At 49.2% G+C, this 24,142-nt stretch overlaps 1 protein-coding gene across 1 annotated transcript in view; it reads left to right on the top strand.

The window, feature by feature from the left end:
- The window catches only part of UTP20 (UTP20 small subunit processome component), a 1,051,825-nt gene that overhangs the window by 108,826 nt on the left and 918,857 nt on the right, over window positions 1-24,142 (top strand). Inside the window, exon 7 of the mRNA XM_085653318.1 lies at window positions 3,503-3,640. Within this exon, the coding sequence (XP_085509444.1) occupies window positions 3,503-3,640 (138 nt within the window). The remainder of the gene's footprint in view (window positions 1-3,502; window positions 3,641-24,142) is intronic.

The raw sequence follows: 24,142 nt of genomic DNA, 5'->3' as shown, positions 1-24,142 counted from the left end.
ATACAGCTCCCGCGACTAGAGTCTAATGAGTCGCAAACGCTGGAGGCGGGACTGTCAAAAGAAGAAATCTTAGAAGCTATAGGTCAGATGAAAACAGGAAAGTCCCCGGGTCCTAATGGGCTACCGCCGGAAACTTTCAAGCAACATGGGGCATTTTTTAGGGCACATCTCTTGCAGATGTACCTGGAGGCGAGGGAAACTGGTGCGCTTCCTGAAGATCTCCGGACGGCCACTATAGTGGTGATACCTAAGGAAGGGCGGCCACCACAGAGCTGCGGTTCGTATCGTCCCATTTCTCTTATAAATGTGGAGACTAAGATTCTGGCCAGAATTTTGGCTAATAGACTGACTCGGGTCATTAATGGACTTATTCATAGGGACCAGACAGGCTTTATGCCTAAGAGATCGACGAGACTGACTCTCAGACGGGTCTCTAACTGGTTGGAAATGGTGCGATATATAGGACTGACCCACATCTGATACTGTCACTTGATGCCGAGAAGGCGTTTGACACGGTCCGTTTCTCATGGCCACTTTGGATAAGATGGGATTTGGCCCGGAGTTTCGGAGGTGGATAGCACTCTTGTATGAAGTACCGTTAGCAAGGGTCAGAGTCAACGGGGCCACGTCTAGGAAATTCTCAATAGGAAGGGGCACTAGGCAGAGATGCCCCCTTTCCCCGCTGCATTTTGCAGTGGTTCTGGAACCCCTTGCATGTGTTATTCGAGCGCATCCATACATCTCCGGCTTTCAAGTGAACAACGATGATGACCGTAACGAGCGAGTTTCTCTGTATGCTGATGACATACTGCTATATGTCACGCGTCCAGAAATGACGCTCCCCAATATCATGTTGAGCTGTGAGGATTATGGCACGTATGCAGGGTTTAGAATTAATTGGGAAAAATCATGTGTCTATCTGGCAGGGCAGGGTGTTGGAACTACCGATAATCCCAGCCGCCTACAAGTCGCACCAACTGGGATCAAATACCTAGGTATCTACATTACGCAGGATACACCGCTGGCACTGGAGCGGAACCTCTATAAGGTGCTGGGGGAATTCCATGTAGATGCGGATCGCTGGGCCTCATTACCTTTGACACTGCTTGGAAGAGCCGCACTCTTCAAAATGCTAATCTTGCCGAAATTTTTATATGTCTTGCAAAACACTGATCACTCTATCCCAGAAGAGGTGTTCACTAAAATCGATGACATCCTTAGAAAATTCCTATGGGGAGGGAAACCCCCTAGGGTGGCCCTGGGGAAGCTACAATGCAATCATTACTGCGGCGGCATTTGTCTGCCGGATCTCCGGGCATACTACTGGGCATCCCATCTGATAGTGGTTAATGAATGGGCATTCGGAGATAGGAAACACCCCGCATATGCGCTTGAGCACACGCAGTTCCTCAAAAGGACATATTCCCATTATGTGTATGGAGGCGCTGGAATCGCAAAATTACTGCCGGCCACTCAAATTGTGATACTGGCGTGGAAAAAGGCAGAGAGGCGAATGAAGTAGGATGGCAGGGTGTCCAAAGAAACCCCGCTCTGGGTGGGAACACGGCTTAAGGAATTTGACAAACTGAAAGGTTTTCAGAAATGGGATTTGGTTGGCATATCTCAGCTCAAAGATCTAATCTATCGTAAGGAGCTAATGACGTTCTCATGCCTCCAGAGTGAGTACGATATGAATAAGACACAATATTTCAAATATCTGCAATTGAGGCATGCTTGGCGGGCACAATCAATCGACATGGAGGGCCTCCCAGAATATGCCCCACTAGAAGGAAGGCTCCTGATGGAGGAAATTGGGGGGAAAGCTGTGTCCTGGACTTATAAGACAATCATGAATAACACGCTGGACCCCTTGCGAAAACTGAGAGCGCACTGGGAGGCGGACTTGGGAGACATGGACGACCTGGATTGGGAGATGGCTTTGATGCATCCAAGGGAAGTAGCTATTAGATCTAGATTGCGCTTGATTCAACTCAAATATTTACACAGGATATACTATGACAGAGCTCGATTGCACAGGATAGGCAGATCGGATTCACCCACCTGTCTGAAGTGTAAGATCATGGAAGGAACCTTCTTTCACACGGTCTGGGGGTGCACACAGGTACAGTTGTATTGGGGCACCCTGTTGAAGGAGCTGGAACTTATATTGAAAGACTCCATACCCCCAGACCCTAAATTTATCTTGCTGGGTATACCTACGGAGGTAGATCTCCCCAAAGTGAAGTTGTTGTTGCTCCAGTTGGGTTTGGTGGTAGCTAAAAGAGACTTGGCAAGGGCCTGGGTTGCTGCGATCAACCCAACGATAGAAGATTGGTGGAAAGGTATGGACATGTACATGCTGGGGGAGAAAACGACATACATGGCGAGGGGGTCCCCAAAGAAATTCTGGAAAATATGGAAGCCGTGGCTACATTATTATGGTCTTGCACTCACGGACTCGTAGTAGGAGGGGGAGTGGATACCAGGGAGAGAGAGGGTGCAGGAATGAAGATCTCGTTGACAGTAACTACTTGAAGTCATTGATACCTTATGTGCTATTATTGCCGAATTCCACTATGCCTGTGTTGAAAACAGAAATAAGATGTTTTGAATATTTGATATGGTTTTGTACTGTACCGAAGAAAATGCAAATAAATACATTTCCCCCCCTCACAAAAGAAAACATTGCAGTAACATTGTAAAGTGAGATTTCTGACAATCGTGCTGGGCACACTACATTTACAAAGCTTGTACACAACTGTACAACATATATTGCAGTAGTTGGGAAATTAAATTTTGTAATTCTTAAGTGAGATAGAAACACAGATTTTTATTGAATCAAAACAAATCATAATTTACTTGGTGATGTGTAAATGATAAGTAGTTGCTGAAACCTGATTTGCACACATTGTTTGTACTCTATATAATTTTACCAGTAAAACTGCATGCCAGTGGGAAGGTTTGTTGGTCATTTCAATGGAAAATGACAGCCTGTAAATGAGTGTGCTACTACATCATGCGTTACCAATATATTTATTAAAAGGAGAATTATTAAATATGAACTGTGAAACATTCCTGCCACCACCCTGATGTCAGTGCTATTAATAAACTAAGAGGCAGGTCAAGGGTCACTGTACCATTTATGTGGGCTAAACTTGTATTATACATGGAGCTACATTTTAGTATATCAAATCAAATAAACAGACATGCTGAACTCACATATTCAAAGGTGCTATTGTATGTGATGAAGAAAACAGCAACTCAGTGAAATAAAGTATTTGCTCAGGATGACACGATTAGAGACAGGCTTATGGGTCAAGCACATTAGGTCGAGTGAACTTTTTCTGATTTTTTTTTTTCAAGACCTGTAAGTAGACCAGTAGCACAGAGAGCACATTTCCTTTACTGGAATTTCTCTGGCTTGCATTTTACTTTTAATTCATTCCTTTCTTTCCACTAAAACTGCTATAAATTAAATCAAGAATTCATTTTTATTTTGTAGGTTCCTGAGCAGAATGCACTTTTTAATTTGATATTTATTGACCTTGAAAAGAACCCAGAGAAGACAGAAGGTGTCGGACAGTTACTCTTTGAAATGTGTAAGGGTGTCCGAAATATGTTCCACTCAACTGCCTCTAAGGTAATGTATACGCACATAAAGATTCATGTGTTGGACTATTTACATTATAAGTTATTGAACTAAAATCCAATAGATTTTTCTTTTTAAGCGTCTTTAGCCAATTTGCATTGTACTTGTTCAGGAAACATGTACATTGAAGTTTGACTCTCATACTTGTTATCTCATGCTTTTTAAATCAAATGAATACATACAGTACCCTGTTACCGGTCTCCATGAAATCATTTAGTATTTGGATCTTTGCATTCAGATGCAACTCAAATTATGGTGGTCAGAATAGAAATCTAATCAATTATGCAAAGCCAAACATCATACAGGGTCAGTACTGGATACCTGTGCGATTGGAATTATCAAAGAAACTACTACCTCTTTCTCTGAACATGTGGTGGGCGAATGTTTAGTCCCTCTATGCTTGGGAAAAATTGACTGCCATCATCTGCGACCATATGGCTGAATTCAACGTCATTTGGCACCCCTTTACTACCCATTTCAAGCGCTTGCATCGTGAAGGAGTGCTCCATATGACAATGTCCAAAATACTATTTGCTACCGACATCCACATCATGTCCTCCTCTGGACTGTGAGGAGGGATCTGTGGGAACATGGCTTATACTGCAATGAGCACCTTGATTGTTGTCGCTTCACTTTCCCTACTTTCCCTTTCCTTCGCTCCTTCCTTTCCTATTTCCTCTTTGTGGGGATGTCCGAGGAAATATGACTAGCTTTGTTTGTTTCGTCTCCTGCCTGAATGGGGTTGTGCCTTCTTTGACATACTCATTATAATCATGAGTATCGGTGCTGCGTTTCACTTTTTTTGGAGTAATGTTCATTGCTTTCAGTGGAACTGCACCGTGCGTGATGTTCATTTGTCTTTATTTTTTTAAATGCAAAATAAAATTGTTTACAAAAAAAAAAAAGTATTGTTAACCCCTTGTGTTCGAAGGACGAGATGGTCTCGTCCTTAGTATCATTGGGGGTAGCTAAACTTAGGACGAGACCATCTCGTCCTTAGCACTTAAACAATTTTAGTACTTAAGAGTTTAATTTTATTCTAAATGCATTGCCCAGCTCAATGATGTAGTTATATTTGTTGAAACTAAAGAACATGTTCATAAATTTCATATCTGAAACAGACACGTTAGTGATAGATTCCTTACCTTAGAATATCCCCAGGCGTCAGACTGGATCCGGAAAGTTTTCGTCAACAGTACCCCTGCGCTTCGGTAGGCGTCGTCGTACGGCTCCGCGTACGTCGCTGGCGTCGTAGCCGCCGAGAGGACGTCGTCAGAGCTACTTGGACGTGCCCACGCGCGCTGACTCGGTTCTTTCTTTTTCAGCGCAGCAGCGCAGATCCGAGAGAAAGCGGTACCCCTAGTTAAAAGTTTTAACTTGGTTTCTGACAACTTGTTTTGTCGTGTACTTGACTCCTGGTGCAATAGAGATGCCTGGGTTTAAGTCCTGTAGGGCCTGCCGTCCAAACATGTCGGTATGGGAACCTCACGACGTGTGCCTCTTCTGCTTGGGGCACGCCCATGACCCCGGGGCGTGCCCCGATTGTCGGCCCATGGCACCGAAAGCTTTGCGGGAACTTTCCCGAAAGTTGATGGAGGTCCGGCAATCTGTTCCGCGCCGATCAAGGTCCCGATCCCGTGGGAGGTCAAGGGACCGGTCGCAGAGCCAGCAGCATCGCTCGTTGGAATAGGGGCCAGGTAAATCTAGGTGCCATAAAAAGTCGAAAAAGCGACGTCGCTCTTCCTCCATCCCTCACCGATCGCGGTGGAGAGAGCGGACGGTAACTCCCCCGCTGCTCTGTTGGAGCCTCCGTTGTTGCCTGCGGCCTACCCTCCGGGGCCGAACGTGACTTTGGACGAGGTGCAGGCCTTTATGTCGGCCTTGTTCCATATATTTGCCCCGCCGGGTCCCTCCGGAGCTCCCGCGGATCCGTCGGAAGGGTTTGCCCCGTGCCGCCGCCTCTGGCTACGCCGGCACCATACCATGCGCCGGGGCCGACCCTGGATCCGGCTTCGGCGCCGGGCGCGGCCTTCTGTACCTATCAGGACCTATCTTCTGACTGAGGTCCTGCAGCTGCAGTCCTCTTCTGTGGAGCTGTTACTGCCCTTCAATGAAGCGCTTACTGATATCCTGTTGGGCACCTGGATTAAACCTAACACAGGAGTCCCTGTAGACAAGGGTGTGGCACGCCGCCGCCGCCCAGCGCCGGGCGATCCCAGCTTTCTCACACAACACCCGACGCCTGAGAGTCTGGTTGTCCAGGCTACTGCCTCGCCGAGTGCGTGCCCTTGTGCTCCTCCGGACAAGGAATCTAGAGCAATTTGGGAAAAAGATTTTCACATCTGCCAGCTCTGGGTTGCGGGCGGTGAATACTGCGTGCCTGCTAGGCCGCTATTCCCATTCTGTGTGGGACACTGTGGCACAGTTCTCTCCCAAGCCATTACCGAAGGGAGAGATGCTGCAAAATTTACCATTCGTTGTGGACTTGACACAGCAGATTCTCTCTGTAGGGTACTTTCCACAACTGTGGCGCTCTGTCGTTATGCTTGGCTCCAAACTATTGGCTTTTCTGGGTATGTCCAGAACACCCTGTTGGACATGCCCTTTGATGGTACACGCCTCTTTGGTGATAAGGCGGATAGCACCCTAGAACGCTTTAAGGACTCGGGCTACGGCCCAGTCCTTGGGTTTCGCCACCACGCGTACTCCCTCGGGGTCTGCTTTTCGGTCCTTTCGAGGTCAAGGTCGCGTCGCGTCGGGACAGCAGCAGCACCAACAGCAGCAGTTCCGGAAGCCCTTCCAGAAACGCCAGAGGGGTAGAGGAGGCCAGCAGGCTACTACCACTACCAAGGGCCCGGCCGGGTCTCGGCCCTGAGCGACTACTTCCCCCTCAACCGTTACCCACTCCAGTGGGGGGAAGCATTCAATTTTTTCCGGCAGAGTGGAGAAAAATTACTCAGGACAAGTGGGTGCTGAATATTGTTTGCAATGGATACAGTCTTCGGTTTATCAGCCCGCCTCCAGCGATTCCGCCGGTAAGCTCTCAGTTTCAGCTGCGAGAGCTCCAGGCGGAGGCAGACATCTTGTTGAGAAAAAAGGCGGTAGAAGAGGTACCTCTGTGTCAAAGGGGAAGAGGTCTGTACTCTCGGTTCTTCCTCGTTCGCAAGAAGGACAAGAACGAGTTCAGGCCCATTCTGGATTTGCGACAGGCAAACAAATGGATTCGCAGAGAGAAGTTTCGCATGCTATCGTTGCATCAGATTTAACCTCAGCTGCAACGGGGAGACTGGCTCTGTGCCATAGATCTACAGGATGCGTACTTCCATGTGCCCATTGCTCGGAAGCACAGGAAGTTCCTGCGATTCCAAGTCGGCGCCAATCACTATCAATACACAGTACTACCGTTCGGGCTGAAGTCCACGCCCAGGACCTTCTCGAAGTGCATGGCGGTGGTGGCGGCACACCTGCGGAAGAACAAGGTGTTTGTCTACCCGTACCTGGACGATTGGCTGATCAAGGCCTCATCCTTCTCGGAAGCAGAAGAGCACTTCTGGTGGACGTGCGTTCTTTTGCGCAAATTGGGGTTACACGTCAACATGTCCAAATCGGTTCCGACTCCGGTCCAGTGCATTCAGTACCTGGGAGCCTCCATCGATACGCGGTCAGCAAGCGTGTCTCCTTCGGAGGAGAGACGGTTATCACTCCTTCGGAAGGCCCAGGAACTCAGGATTGCTCCATCGACAACAGTGAGGAAGGTGTCTTCACTGCTGGGATCGATGGCCTCATGTATCTTCCTCACGCCTCACGCACGGCTGCACATGAGACCACTGCAGGAGTGCTTGGAGGATCAGTGGGATCAGAGGACAGGTTCTTGGGATGACAAGATACAGCTGTCTCTACATGCTCTTCAGTCTCTGAAGTGGTGGTGCTCGGCGGAGAACCTCCTCAGGGGGGTTCCCTTCCACAAGGACATTCCCACGTACAGTGTCGTGACGGATGCGTCTCTCCAAGGCTGGGGAGCGCATTCCGGGGAATTGCAGATTCAGGGAAAGTGGTCCCCGTTGGAATCAACATACCACATCAATTTCCTGGAACTAAGAGCTGTCTTCCTGGCGCTGAAGGCCTTCCTTCCGTCCTTCCAGACCAACTCACTGCTGATACAGACGGACAATACAACCACTATGTATTACCTCAACAAGCAGGGGGGGTCGAGATCGCGCACTCTGTCGCAGGAGGCGCAGGCGATCTGGCACTGGCTTCTGGCCCGAGGACTGACGATTACGGCCACGCATCTGCCAGGGGTACAGAATGCTCAGGCGGACGCACTGAGCAGACTGATTCAGGAAAACCACGAATGGGTCATAAACGACGAAGTACTAGGAGAAGTCTTCGCAAGGTGGGGGACTCCAGACGCAGATCTGTTCGCCACTGCCGAAAACAGCAAATGCCGAGACTTCGCATCCAGGTACTACCAGCGGGGGACGCTGGGGAATGCGCTATGGATCGATTGGTCGAACAGCTTTCTGTACGCTTTTCCACCCATTCCCCTGATTCCGGCAGTGCTCATCAAGCTGTCCCAGTCCAGGGCGCGGATGATCCTGATCGCCCCGGAATGGCCCAGACAGTGGTGGTTCACGGACCTACTTCACCGGTCTCTCCTTCCTCACATACGGTTGCCGTGCAGGCCGGACCTTCTCACGAAGTTCGGGGGGCGGATGGTGCACCCCAACCTCTCGTCTTTGAGTTTGGCGGCATGGCTCCTGAAATAGTGCAATATGGCCATCTGAATCTACCAGAAGATTGTATGGACATATTGAAGGAGTCTAAACAGCCTTCCACTAGGACGTCCTATGCCTATAAGTGGAAGAGGTTCTGTATCTGGTGTAAGTCCAAGAACTTTGATCCTACGACATGTAAGGAAGATGTCATCCTTCCATATCTTTTACATTTGGCGCGGTCTGGCCTTAATTTCCATTCCATTAAGGTTCATCTGGCTGCTTTGAGTGCTTACAGGAAATGCCCTTCACAGACTTCCTTCTTTCAGATCCCTGTGGTCAAGGATTTTTTGGAAGGCTTGAAGAAAGTGTTTCCTCCCGTCAGACTTCCCTCACCTTCCTGGGACTTGTATGTGGTGCTGTCCAGACTGATGAAGGAGCCTTTTGAACCCATTCACAAGGCTTCATTGCAGCACCTATCCTGGAAGGCGGCGTTCCTAGTGGCCATTACATCGGCCTGCAGGGTGAGTGAACTTCAGGCATTATGTTGTCAAGAACCTTGTACTGTATTTCACGCTGCTAAGGTTGTGATGCGTACTCGCCCTAAATTTCTTCCTAAGGTTATCTCTGATTTTCATGTCAACCAGACCATAACTTTACCTACGTTCTTTCAGAATCCCTCTTCGCCAGCGTAAAGGTCTCTCCATTCCCTGGATGTTCGGAGGGTGTTGAAATTTTATCTGGATAAGACCAAGGATATTCGTAGGTCAGACCAATTGTTTGTTAATTATGGATCAGTCAGGACCGGTCTCGCGACCTCTAAGCAGTCCATTTCTCGGTGGATTGTGCCCTGCATACAATTGTGTTATCAAAAGGCTAATAAGACCTTTATGGGGTAAACCTAAGGCTCATTCCACCAGGGGCAAAGCTGCCACGACGGCTTTGCTGCGTAATGTTCCGATTGCGGAAATCTGCAAGGCGGCCACTTGGAAGTCGGTCCATACCTTTGCTGCGCATTACTGTCTGGACACGGATGCCAGGGCAGATGCTCAGGTTGGGCAGGCTTCGCTGCGAAATTTGTTCGCACAGTAGTGGTATTGTCTTGTGTGTTCTCCACCGCCGTTGTTGTGTGGGGATGGGCTTGCCATTCTATTCACTAAATTATGACTATACACAGAGATCCCCTACTACAGAAGGAGTAGTTTATTTTCTGTAACTCCAGTTCTGTAGTAGGGGTATCTCTGTGATAGTCATAAGCGCCCGCCCTCCTCCCCGGTGGAGAGATGAATATTAATTTAAGGAATGCTACAGGTCTGGCGTGCTACGCCTTCAAAAAGAACTGAAAGTAAAAGGGGACCTGCTGTGCATTCTGGGATACTGGGAAAGTTCTGGAAAGTTTTCTTAAAGGCACAGTATCCTGTTCTGAGCCACATAATGGCAGCCTATGGGGCTTGTCTGTCCATTCCTTCCTCTCTATCATTCCAGAGGCTTTTGCTGGGAGAGGCAGGGTGTTTTTTCCCTTGTGGAGAAAAGCTGGACAGGCAGTGCTGTTTGTGGATGTTGGCGGAATTCTAGTTGAAGTACTGGACAGTGTAGCTTGTGGGTATAGGCTGCATTATCTGTCTTTAAATTAAATTCTCTCTTAAAGGTGGATGCAGGTCTGCATGTTTTGACATTTTAAGAGAATATTTTTTTATTGCTCCGGGGTCCCCGCACATGGGCGGGACTATTCACTAGATTATGACTATCACAGAGATACCCCTACTACAGAACTGGAGTTACAGAAAAGAAACTACTCCTTCTATTGCACCAGTAGTCTGTCTCTGGCATGGCTCTGCGCTACTGGCATGGAAAAGTTGTGTACAGAACTGACGTCGGCACGCGTGGAGCTCGTCTAAGTAGCTCTGACGATGTCATCTCGGCGGCTACGACGCCAGCGACGTACGTGGAGCCGTACTACGACGCCTACCGATGCGCAGCGGTACTGCTGACGAAAACTTTCCGGATCCAGTCTGACGCCTGGGGATATTCTAAGGTAAGGAATCTATCACTAACTAATGTCTCTTACAGATATATCGTTACACAAGTAAGGAACTTGTGCGTTAAGAGTTTATGGTCAGCGCTTCTACGTACCTTGACATGTAGTGCTATTGCAGTCTCAAAATTTAGATTAATTAAAAGGTATTCAGGGTAAGCTGCTAAAAAAACAATCTGAACCCTTTGGAGGTCCACTGTTTTACCATGCCTTTTACTGGATTAACATTTCAAAACTGAATTTTTAAGAAATCATTCTCCTCAGTCCACTGTTCTGTGCATTAGAGTGTGAAAAGTGCTCCCGTTTATTGTCCTTTTGTAGAAGAAGCACTACTCATTGCAAAATGAAAGTCCGTGTTTTCAAAAACACTCAAATGAATAATTATAAAGCGGTTCCATTGGTGAATATGCATAATTCGTCTGGATCCGGGCCTGGGTCATTATGGTGTTTAAGAGTTATTTGGTATTAAAATATGTGACTCATGTTGTAGGCTAATAATGGGATTAAGCATAGATTAACATTTAGTTAGGGATAAAGTGTCCCAAAAAAATATCTACGGGTTAAGATTTCAGCTTCTCCTCTTGGAGCGTATTTTGAGTTCTTCTAAATGGTCATCCTAATTATGTAGTAAACTTTTTATTCTTGGATGTACTTTTATTTGAAGTCTTTTGTCCATCTCCACCATAGAAAAACCTTTCTGTGACTGCATTGATGTTAGTCAATTTACCTGTTATTTGACTTTTTTCATTAAGGAGTGAGTAATCGAGATTCATATAGGCAACTGAGCTCACTAACTTGTAACAATAATGGTAAAGTAAGGTTGTTGTAATGGAGCAAGGACTAGCATGACAATGACATTTTATTTTAACTGTCTTATGGAGCTATTCACATAGGTAACTTACACTTACAACTAATTTACATGTTTAAATTACTCTTACACTTTTGAGTAATTTTACTTCTTTGGGCTATTCATAAAATGAGAATGTAAAGTTACTCAAAAGCATACAAGACTTACATGTCTCTGTAGGAAGTTGTTTTTCTATGTAGTAGTGCCAATGTAAGGGCACACCATGTAATAAGTCCTGACGACCCTTTTTGATTTACAGGGCTTACTTTAATAATCCCAAGTGCTCTATTTGTGGTAGTGTGTTTGATCATCTTAGGCTGATCATAGAGAAGTGATAAGTATTTGTTATACACACAATCAATACATGTTTATTTTTTTGTTATTTATGATTTTATCATACAGAAAAAAGGAGAAAGAATATAAACAAAACAGTACATGGCATCAAACATGTGACAGACTTCACTTGTGGCATCAATAGGTCTCATATACAGCATTACAATGGCAATATTAGGAGAGATTGCAGTGTATATCATAGATATCTATTCCCAATCATACAAGTAGTCCCAACGCACACTGAAATCTAATTATGGCACCAAAAGGCCTATGGGCATCATTATACAATAGCAGCACATTCAGCAGTCCCCGCAGCAAACCGTCGTCCCTCCCAGGCAGAGGCAACATATACAGTATTTCTACTCCTAAGCGACCACATATCCAAACTGATGTCCACACCCTACAGTCAGTTAGGCTCAGAGGAGCCGGCATTGACCCCCTCAACACGCTGTGAAATAAAATACCCCTGCAAAGGGCTCCAGATATCCTTCGGCTTGGAAGCCCTCAGCAGAGTTTCAGCATAGATAGTCATTTGCTCCTGACAGTACATCAAGTCCGCCAACCAGTCCTTAAATTTCGGGGCTCGACCCCTGCCCCATCTGCACGCTACTCTTCGTTTGGCCAGCAGCAATGAGATAGCAATGAATTTCCGGTGTGCCACAGGTATTCGGGCTACATACCCTAGAGGAGTTATCAGGGGATCCATCTCCAGCACTCCACCCACCATCTGCTCAAGGGCATGGAATACTTGCCCCCAGTACTCTTCCACCTCTGGACATTCCCACGCCAAGTGCAGGAAACCCGCGCCGGGTCATCTGCATCTCTCGCACCTGTCATTTTCCGCTAGTTTAAACCTGTATTTTTTTGACGGGTGTATAATACAGCTGCTGCATAAATTTATAATGAATCACCCGTAGCCGGCAACTAGCAGAAATTTGGCCCATTTGAGTACAGCAATATCGCCGTTGGTCCTCAGTTAAGTCCCGTTGTAAGTCCGCCCCCACTGTGAGCAGGCCGAACCAACAGTGCCCACCTGAAGTGTTCGTATGCCCCGGTACAATCCCGACACCAAATGCTTCCCATTCTTAGATCCCAGTAATTGATGCAGTGGGAGGAGAGGCGCCGGCTCCTCAGGAAACTCCGGAAGCACCGCCCTCATCCCCTGCCTCAATCGTGCGTATAGAAACACCTCTAACGGCGTGGACTGCAGTCCCTGAAAAAAGTGCTCCAATGAACGGAATTGTCCCTCGTGAAATAGGTCCCCCCAAGTACTAACATTAGTGCGTTTACAAAGTTTGAGGAACCCAGTTTCCTGCAGCAGACTAATACTGGGATGGTAAGTCAGTGGGAGCCGAGGGGAGTACAGGAAAGGCGACGCTGCAGGTTTTGTTATCCGATGCCACGCATCCACTGTGCCAGTAATTGTGGTAGGTGGGTCCGACCTGAAGTGCATAGGACCAACAATCATGCCATTCAACGGTATAGGGTCCGCAAACCAGTCTTCCACTGCCACCTGCGGCATGTACCTAGGAGGATAAATCCAATAATATGCATAATGCGCCTGAGCACTCAAAAAATACGCCTCAAAGTTCGGGACATCGAATCCCCCCTGATCATATGGCTTCGTAAGCACCGACCATTTAAGCCTCGCCTGCTTGCCGCCCCAGAATAATCGGATCAGTTCCGTACGTAAGGTGGCAAAAAAATAGGCCCCAGGGTGGTACGGTATATTCAAAAACAAGTACAGGAGTTGTGGCAAAATGTCCATTTTTTTATGAGGGATGCCCTTCCCGCAAGCGAAAGGGGCAACGAAATCCAACGAGTGACATTGTTAGACAGGCGTGTAATGGCAGTACCATAATTAAGCCGTATTGTATCCTCTTTGTCCCTGGCCACGTGTATGCCTAAATAACGGACATCTGTATCGCACCACTCTAGTGGGTAGTCAAGCGGAAACCGCGGGACCGCCGAAGTGAGGGGGAAGACTTGGGATTTGCCCCAATTAATCGTGATGCCAGAGAGCCCGCCGAAGACAATGAACTCTCGCAGCAGAGGATTCCTGTTCTGCTGAGGGTCCCTAATATATAACGTAACGTCATCTGCGTATAAGGAAATTGGCAGCGGACGCAGGCAACATCGAAAAGCCTTATCTTGGTGGAGTTATCTAAGCTGTGAAGCCAAGGGCTCAATTGCAATGGCGAATAGAAGTGGGGATAGGGGGCATCCCTGCCGGGTACCTCTAGATATGGTGAACGACTGGGAGGAATGACCATTGATCAATAATTGGGCAGTAGGCTGGTGATACAATAACTTGACCCAGGATATATAAGGAGGCGGAAAACCCATGCGCTGTAGCACCCCGAACAGATAATCCCACTCCACAGAATCAAATGCTTTGGTTGCATCAAGGAATACTGCGGCAAGCGGGAAGTCGGGTGCTGCTGTCTGAATTAGCGAAAAAAGCATGCGCAAATTATGGGTAGTTGCTCTACCAGGCACGAAGCCCGACTGATCCGGGAGTATGAGCTTACCTAGTAGGAGCATCAGTCGGTTGGCCAACACTTTAGCCAGGATCTTAGTGTCACAGTTCATCAATGAAAGCAGCCGGTAGGAGTCGCATGATCTAGGAGATTTACCCAGCTTCAATAAAGACGTGACTAATGCTTCTCTCATTGATGGCGGAAGAATGCCAACCTCGAGAGACTCTTCGTAGACATCTCGAAGCACTGGAGCCATGATATCTGTATATTGCTTTTAAAATTCCGCAGGCAACCCATCCGATCCTGGCACCTTCCCATTTTGCAATTGTATGATTGCCTCCCTGATTTCATCCAGCTCAAAAGGTAAACTCAGAATCTCCCTTCTGTGTCCCCCCTAGCCACCCTGATGCTACGTCCCCCATATATGCATCCACCGAACCTTGCCTTTGTGACGTGTAAAGCTGCTGATAATGGTCGAAGAACGTTTCCAGTATACTCCATTTGTCCCGATGTACCACCCCATCTGGCCCCTCAACCTCTAAAACATGCGCTGTGAAACGGGGTCTCCGAGTCACCGCAGCCAGCGCTTTGCCTGGTCGCTCACCCTCGCCGCGCTACCCAGTACTTCCCTTTGAAGTTAATCTCCCTCATGGCAGTAGCCGTATATTCAGATAGCTTATCACGGAAGATTTGTTGCACCTGTCCCGTCTCCCCCTGTCCCGTTCGCCTTTCCAGCGCCCGCAACTCTTGCTCCAGCCTCATGAGCGTCCTCTGCAAGTCCCGAAGCACCCTGAAGCTCTTGGAGATACAATACCCCCGTATGGTCACTTTAAACGCTTCCCATATGGACTCTACACTGTCCATTGACCCCTTATTTCTGGAAAACAATCTCTTATTTCATACCCCAATTCAGCTTGAAATATGGCATCTAATAACTCAGCAGGCTGCATCCGCCAGCGCGGCCTCGGTTTATCATAGGCTGGCGGGGTAAGGGACACTCTGACGGGACAGTGATCTGAATATGTCCTGGCTAGATGTGTAACACTACAAACAGATGAGCATAACCCCCGCGAACGCAGACAATAATTCAGACGTGCCCATGCACCCGAGTAAGACGTAAAGTGCGTTCCTTCTCGCACCCCTGGGTGTGTGTGTCGCCAGCTATCGACTAATCCCCCTTCCTCCAATATCCCCCGCAACACCTCCTGTGCACGAGTATAATGATGCGCTGCAGCATTGGACCTCTCTGCAGCCGGGTTGAGGGTTACATTGAAGCATCCCCCCCCCCCCCCATCACATGTGTGGATCCAATGTTCAATATTTTCCCCCAAACCGTGGTGAAGAACTCTGGAGTGTCCACATTGGGCCCATAGCAATTCACAATAGTTATCGAATCCATCCCAAGCCGACCCCATATAATAACATAACGCCCCTGTGTATCCTCAATAGGGCCCATCCGCTCAAAGGGAGTGTGCTTTTTGACTAATATGGCTGCGCCTCTGGCATAGGAGGAGTAAGAGAAGAAAAATCTGTGACTCCCCCATTTTCCAGCGAACGTCACCGCAGCTCCCGGCCTAAGGTGTGTCTCCTGCAGCAAGGCTACCTGTATCCGATGTCTATCAAGATATGCCAATATGCGCCTACATTTCCACGGATCCCCCAGTCGCCTGACATTCCAAGACAATATTCTCAATACGGGCTTGTCATCTGGTACCATCACACCAACTCAACCACATGTAACAGGCGCATTGTAGACTCCCAATTCGCCAAATCCAAACGCACATTGGATTCAATGCCCCAATGAGTGCCCCACATATCGTTCGTGCCATGACAACTATACCCCAAACTTCTCCTTCCCCCGCCCACTGAAACATCCCAATCATTCCAGTTGTGCACAACCCTCCCCCCCCTACATCCCCAGAACTCCCATTCAAGAAACAACATTCCCGCCCTTTTCCAGAGCAATATGATAAAAAATTCAAACAGAAACCAATAGTCCCACAAAAACATAATGGGGTACACCCTTGTGAGGGAGCTTCTGCCAGGAGGCCCATGTGTACCTCCCACCCGTCCAGGTATCCCGCATCAGGCAGCAAGATCCCGAATAGGCTGTGAGGGTGTTCAGCTGCTGTTTCAATTGTTAGGTTCCAATCCTTAGTCATCACTGCCCCCCCCCCCCCCCACCCGCCTCTCCCGCACCCCAGAACTCTTTTATCCCTGATTATCCAACTTCCTTAGACGCAGTCTACACTCCGGGTGCTCAAGAAGGAGAGGTCAACCCCAGCCGCAGCATACGGCGACAAGTTACTCCAACTGTGAAGCATGTATCACGACTCCGTTCACGCTACATTCGTCGTTGACTGTGGCCCTTCCCTTATAGGTGACTTCTTCTTATGTTTCTTAAGTAGTTTCAAGAGCTCCTCAGCCTGTTGAGGCATTGTGCAGAACGTTTGAGTCCCCTGATACGTGATGTGCAGGCGAGCAGGATACAGCAATGCATAATCAATTTGGGCATGTCTCAACTTTTGCTTAGCTGCAAGAAACTTGCGGCGCTCTTCCTGAACATGCAAGGTGAAAACCGGAAACATCGTGAAGGACACCCCATGGTAATGCAGCTCCTCCTTCTCCCTGGCCACTCGCAGCGCCACATCCCTATCGTTCAACAGGCGCGCAATAATAGTCCGAGGGGTGCTGCCAGGATGAGGTCGCGGTCCAAGCAAGCGGTGAGCCCTCTCCTCGATAAAGTGAGGCGACAACAGTTCCGGGACCACTACCGCCAATAACATCTTCTCAATGTAGTCCTAGTCGGCCAGTGAGGGTGCTCTCCGGAATCCCTAAGACGCGAATATTATTCCTCCGACTTCTCGCCTCGATGTCCTCGTTCTTTGCCGCTATGAGTTTCACGGACTTGTCCAGTTGCGCCGTCGCACCCTGCACCTGATTAGTGGTATCTTCGACTTGCGAGAGTCTGTGCTCAGCCTCCGTTATGCCAGTCTCATGACCCTCAAGTTTTCGCGCTATGGCGTCCTTTCGAGATGTCAATGTGTCCATCATGTCCGCCATCGTCACGAAGCCCTGTCGTACCTCAGAGAGGACAGACGCCATGGCAGCCCCTGGGGAACTCTGCGACCCCCCCCCCCCCCCCCCCCCACCCCCGGGTGGTTCTTCAAGCTCGACAGTTGCTTCCGCTTGGTGTTGCCGCATGTTTTTTTGGGCCTCAAAAGTCAGTCGCGGCTGACGCGCATCAATCTTCCCCATCTCAGCGTTGGTGCCCACTGTAGCAAGGACGACTCAGCTCAGTGCAGTTCAGCCTCCCCACAAGGCAAAAGGCAGATCGCTACCGGACCCTTCTTCTCCGCGTTCAGCACCAGGCACGCAGAATCGACAACAGTGGACTACGTTCCAACAGTCCAGAAGGCATTAAGAGGAACGCACCGTTCCCGCAGGGTTAATGCGGAGCACTCCTGCAGCTCACCGGTCAGATCCTTCCCACAGGCACCAAGTAGCCAAACGGAACTTGCCCATCACGCCTGTCACCCCTCAGGGGAGATCATACATTGGTACTTCAGGAAATAGCAACAGTAAGCTAAGTCGCCTCAATCTGCGCCAGGGCCCCCACTTGTCCCAATGTCCGAGAAATATGCCATCCAAATTGTATCCGTGTGCGTGCCACAGGTGGGTGTTACAGGCGATACTCCCCAGCTCTAGCCTGCTGCAATTCAGTTCAGGTGCCTCCTGGGCCAGCATTCACTGCACATTAAACAATGGGGCAATAATATCACGGCTGGACCGCTATTATTAGTGAGCCGCCACCTGCGGGTGCCTGCTGCTGCCCCGAAGCAATACCATAGTACCAGCGCCCACGTCCTGATCGTCCATCAGGGAGGCCGTCACCCGCTGGATTCTCCAATGTCTGCCGCCATGCGGTGCAGCCGCGCCGCTCGCTGCTCCAAGGTTATCCCGGTAGCTCCGGCCGGCAGCACTGACAGCAGTCGCCGTCCCTCAGTGGCCCGCTCACCTCACCTTCGTTCAGCCGCTTCCCGTCACCGCCTCAGCAGATCACTTGCCAGCGATGCTCTCAGCGCCACGCTATCTCCACCACCGCACATCAGAGGCCTGCCCGCCTCGTGGGCACCGCGGTGGTCGCGTAAGCCCCGCTGCCCAGCCGCAGGCTCCAGCGCGTCACTCGATCAGTCCGGGCGAGACGTTACAGGAACGCCAGATGCTTCAGTTCAGCCCAAGCAAGCACAGGACAGATATCCATCGATCCGCTCCGGCTGGACGTCTCAATTCCAGAAGGCCAAGTCGTATTTGATGAAAGGAACCAGGATAAATGATGAATAATCAGCGCTGAACTGCGGGAGCCTCACACGATGTCGGCCATTCCACTCGTGCGCCACATAGCGCCCCACAATCAATACATGTTCACACCCTCAAGAAGAAATGTGGGACCCATTTATAAAAATAAAGGAGATTTTTATGATTTTAGACACCAAGATCTTTAGAATACTTTAAGTACTTTCAGTGTTATCGATTTTACAAAAAAACAGTAAAAATGCTCAATTATGGAACTTATTAAAAGGATCACTGAGGTTGATGGGCTGCATTTTAAACGGTTTTTGAGTTATGAGCCTTGAACGTGGTGATGTTATCCTATGGGAGGAAAAAAACCAGCAAATAGTTACCGCCACCCATCTGGCCATGGCCTCTGACCCACGCATCCGCAAGACCACAGCCAGAGAAAGACCCTTCTCCTACCTCACAGCAAGACCTGGAACACCCTACCTCTCCACCTCAGACAATCACTGTCACTGCCCAAATTCAGGAAGAACCTCAAGACCTGGCTCTTCGACTGTTCCTGTTTTTTTTTAGCTTCAGGGGTGCTAATTGGTCTAGGATTTCAGTCATAGTGGAGTTGTAGTGAGAGGTGAGTTCCGATGTTGAGAGATCATCTGTGAAGGTAGGCAGGAGTGCGCAAACCTTTTCCTCCAGGTCGGCCATGGAGATTTGTGTCAGGTTTCTCGTCCACTTGTGGGGGGGGGGGGGGGGGGGGGGGTCTTGGTTGGGAGGTTGATAAGTGATTGGTCAGACCAGTCAACAGGTAGGGCGTGATCGACTTTGATAGTGTCACGTTGGGCGATAATGGCATCAAGGATCGCTCCTTTGGTGTGGGTTTCCTCAGAGCAGTGCTGCGTAAGGTTGTTATTGTGAAGTAGCTCATTCAGATTCTGGGTTAATTAGCTGTTTTTATCGTTCCAATGTAGGCTCAGGTCTCCCAAAATTAGGTTGTTGGTGTCTCGGAGAGAGCAATGAGCAATCGGGTCCGAAAGGTGTTCCGCGAATGAGAAGGTGTTGCCTGGGGGATGGTAAAGGAGATGACAATGGAGTGCCTTGTTGTCACTAGTGTTAATGATGGCAGAAAGGCATTCAAAGGAGTTGTAGTTAAAGGTGTCAATTTCCGTCAGGGACACAGTATTGTTGTGAATGATTGCTAACCCTCTGCCTCTTTGGCCTCTACGATCTTTGTTGTTGATAGTAAAGCCTCGGGGTACGAGAGTGTCCATGATAGGGGACTAGGAATCGATTAGCCGGGTCTCGGTGATGAAGGCTATGTCTATGTCATGGGTGAGGATGGATTCTGCTAGCTCGGGGCGTGTTTGGTGGCTGATCTGCAGTTTATGAGCATGCAGTTGGCCGTGAGAGCCTATTTTTCAGGATTCTTCTTCCGGGGGGCTCTGGGGATGTTAGTAAGGGCAGTGGGAGGTCTAGGGTGTTTCGGGGGAAGTGGTCTCTTCTGAATCCGGTGATCACTTGGATTTTGGATTGAGGGTTGTCTGTAGAAGGGGTGTCGTATGAGGAGGCGAGCTCTTCAGCTTCACTCAGGGACGCGCTGAATGAGAGTGTGTGCTAGCGCTTCTACTTTCGCTTTTAATCTGTGCACCACTGTTACTTTTGCTTGAGGGCAGAGACACTCGATTTTAGAGTTAGCGCTCACATGTAGCAGAGGTATTTTAAACTTTTAATTCTTTTACCTGTTTGCCGCTTTTACTGTTTACTGTGTGTTGGAGGGCGGATGACTAGCTTTTAACTGCAAGTTAGCTCTCTCAAAGTAATCAGTAACATATACGGCTTCTTACCGCGAAGATCTGTGCCATTCTCCCCATTTCCACGCTACACGCACCGCGCAGCTGCTCCGCCCGCCCCGGTCCATCACGGCTTGTGCCGATTGTGTGGAGGGCGCGGCCGAGCAGACTGACGCATTTCCGGGTGGGAGGAAGGGGAGGAGTTCGAAATTAACTCCTCTACTTAAACTGATGATTAGGCGACCGCGCAAAGGCCAAAGGCAAGCCCGTCTGCGCCAGACCGGGTCCAGGGACCGGCCATGCTGCCCATGTCATCACTTATACCCCGGACGCTCTTAGAGCACTATAGCGACCCTCTCTCACCCTAAGTCCTACTATTGTTAGGCGTCTGGACACTGTGGGCATCAACTGCCTAGCTTTTTCCAACTGCGCTGAGGCAAAGCCCCCTGCTCACGCCAACCATAGCGTGACCTCCCTTAGGGTATTATATTTGAATACTCGGTCCTTGGTGAGCCATCAGTCTGACATCTTCATCCTGCTCACCAATGAAAAACCGGACATTCTCCTTCTGACGGAAACCTGGCTCACTGCCGAGTCACTTCCTGATATCCTTGCGGCTCTCCCCCCAGATTATTATATTCTTCACGCGGACCGACTGGGAGACCGCTCGGGTGGTGGAGTAGCCGCCATCATATCTAAACGCCTCAACGCTCTCTCCTCCTCCTCCCTCCCCATACCGGAGGTGGATAATCTGCTACTCAGCATGGGAACTGACTCAGGTGCCCTCACATTGCTCCTCCTCTACCGGCCACCACACCCCATGAGCACCTTTGCCACTATGCTGAGCAAACACCTGTCCTCCATCTTGACACATCATGCTAGCTTCGCACTTGTTGGCGACCTCAATTACTGGTACAACGACCCTAATGCCGGCTCTCACGCCTCTGAACTGTTTGAAATGCTTCATAGTCTGAACCTGACGCAACAGATCCTTTGCCCTACCCATCTTAAGGGCCACATCCTGGACCAGATTTGGTCACACAACCTAGTGCTGTCTCAGCCTATTGTCTCTCCCGTTGTCTGGTCAGACCACTTCTTAGTCGACACGATTATTACCCTCCCTGGCAGTCTCCCGGCCCCTCGTATGGCTGGCGGGCTCTCTCGAAAATGGAGCACACTGGACTCCCAGGCCTTTCTCACGACCCTAGCAGACACCAGCCCAGCCCGGGATCTTACAGCCTGCCCTGATATCGACACATTAGACAGCAACATCACTAATTGGCTGAAGTCGGCCAGCGATCTATTTGCCCCGCTGACGCGATTCCCCCCCACTAAGCATGCCTCCTCTCATAGATGGTATACGCATGACCTTAAATTACATAAACTAAAAGTACGCCAACAGGAACGTATCTGGAGGCAAACTTACTCCGACGCAGCTAGATTACTCTACATTAGTGCTCGTAGAGAATACAAAGCAGCCATTACTTTAGCCAAATCAGTCCACTTCTCGGACAGGCTCTCCTCTGCAGCCAACAAATCCAAGGAAGTGTTTAAAATTATGAATGAGCTTACCACCGATGACAGAACCCTTCCTGCTCAGACCCCTTCTCAAGAAACTTGCGATGCCCTCAACCTTTTCTTTATCGAAAAGATTAAAAAAATCAAAGACTCAATCCACTCTCCTCCCCAGCCATCCCCCCAGGTTTCCATGCCTGATAACCACTCGGTCATCACGACGCTCCCTGCTCTTAACGCTGACTCATTGGCTCGACTCGCTACTAGAGTCAAATCTGGCTCCCCTAGTGATTGTTGTCCACCCTCAGTCATGCGAGACATCTGTCTTAATTTACCGGATCACATCCTCCCTTTGTTGAACAGCTCCCTCAACAGCGGCTTTGTCCCTGCATCTTTTAAGGAGGCAATTTTGGTGCCCCTTTTAAAAAAACCTGGAGCAGACCCGGGAGAACTCTCTAATTATCGTCCCATTTCCCTCCTCCCCTACCTCTCAAAGTTATTGGAGGCTCACGTTACTCAACTTCTGTCACACTTTATTGAGTCCTCTGGCTTCCTTGAGCCCAATCAAGCTGGGTTCAGACCCGCCCATTCGACCGAGGCGGTCATTCTCGCAGTCTTGAATACTCTGAGAAGTAATGCGGACGCTGGTACTCCTCAAGCCTTGGTGCTCCTGGACTTGTCCGCCGCGTTTGACACGGTGGACCATAACATCCTCCTCCGCCGTGTTGCACAGGCGGGCATCCAGGGCATCGCCCTTAATTGGATCATGTCTTTTTTAACCGGCAGAACTCAGGCCGTACGCCTAGGCCCTTACACAGCTGGGAGAACTGCAACTACTTGTGGAGTCCCCCAAGGCTCCTCCATTTCGCCGTTGCTGTTCAACCTTTACCTTCGTCCACTCATTCAGTCACTCAGGAACTGGGATATCACGGTGTATAACTACGCCGACGACCTGCAAATCATCTTCCCACTGAACTCTCCTAATGCTGTTAATACCTTCCATTCTGTCATGATCCACATTTTGGAATGGATGAATACTAATCAATTAAAGCTGAACCCGGGGAAGACTGAACTACTTCTCCCTGGTTCCAGTTCTGGTCACTGGGGCCCACAGTTCTGGCCCACCGAATTAGGCCCTCTTCCGGTCCCACTGAAAACAGTGAAAAGTCTCGGCGTGATAATCGATGCTGAACTTTCTCTAAAAGCCCAAGTGGGGGCTGTCATTTCCTCCTCTATGCACCAGCTCAGGAAGATCCGTAAGATCAGCCACCTACTTTCATCCCCTGCATTAATCCAGGTCGTCATCTCCCTGGTCCTGTCCCGCCTGGATTTTTCCAACTCCATCTATCATGGTCTTTCTCAGTGTCTTCTGCATCGCCTTCAGGTTGTCCAGAACCAGGCGGCCCGTCTTATCTATAAAATCCCCAGGTGGCAGTCGGCTAAACCACTACTACAGCGACTTCACTGGCTGCCAATCGGTCAAAGGGCAGCTTTCAAGATAGCGTGCATCATCTATAAAGCACTTCACTGCACTAGCCCTGCCTTCTTGCAATCCTTAGTCACGGCATACCAGCCTTCACGTAATCTACGCTCTGCCTACCTCCACTTACTGACTGTTCCCAGAGTCAAAACTAAAAAGTTCGGTGCCCGCTCTTTCGCCCTTCTGGCCCCTTCCCTCTGGAATTCATTATCTCTCCCCATCAAGTCTAGTTCCTCCCTCCTCGACTTCAGGAAACTGTTAAAGACTTCCCTCTTCCCCCCTCCTTGCTAACCTACCTATTGCTGTCTGTCACTCTGCTGCTGCTCTCATTCTTCTGTCATTAGCGCCAGGAAACCATTGGTGTCAGTGCGCTTTACAAGCTTCATTTAACATAATATAACATAGCTATTCTGGATCTACTGGTATGGTTTTGGTTACAATTATGTTTTGCTGAGGGGGTAGCGATCCCATTGGGGTGGGGAGCTCTGGGGGGGGGCCATTGAGTAGTGGTGTTGGTGACGGAGCGTGGCGAGATTGGTTAGGATTTTATTGAGGCCCTGCATTATGATAGTTGGCTTTCGAGCAATGAGCGACGATCCATCACTACAGGGGAGGAAGTGGGATGGACAGGGTCCCTACGAGAGGGGGAGGCTTAGTGATGTTGTCTTATTGTCTAGTTGGTAGAGAGTAGTTCATGTAGTCGTTGGGCTGGGCCGGGGGCGTAGAGTGTGGCGGGTCGTGATGTGGCAGCTGCGTACTTATGAGTGTGGGTGTAGGGAGGTGTTTGTGAGTCTTGGACTGTGTGTTGCGGTTGGTCATAGTATTGAGGGGGAGAATATAAGCAGGAGGGAGGTCAGAGAAGCGGTCGTGTGGTGGGGGAGGCGTTGTGTTCTTGGTACCAGATGTGGTGGTGGTGGTGGTGGTGGTGTAATGAGGTGGAGAGCTGGTGGTGTTGATGGGGTACGTATTGTTGATTGGGGAGCTACGTTGGGGTGTCTGTCTGTC

This window comes from Triturus cristatus, chromosome 4_1, assembly GCF_964204655.1.
Source record: "Triturus cristatus chromosome 4_1, aTriCri1.1, whole genome shotgun sequence".
Lineage (NCBI taxonomy): Eukaryota > Metazoa > Chordata > Amphibia > Caudata > Salamandridae > Triturus > Triturus cristatus.
This window is presented reverse-complemented; position numbering and strand designations above follow the sequence as displayed.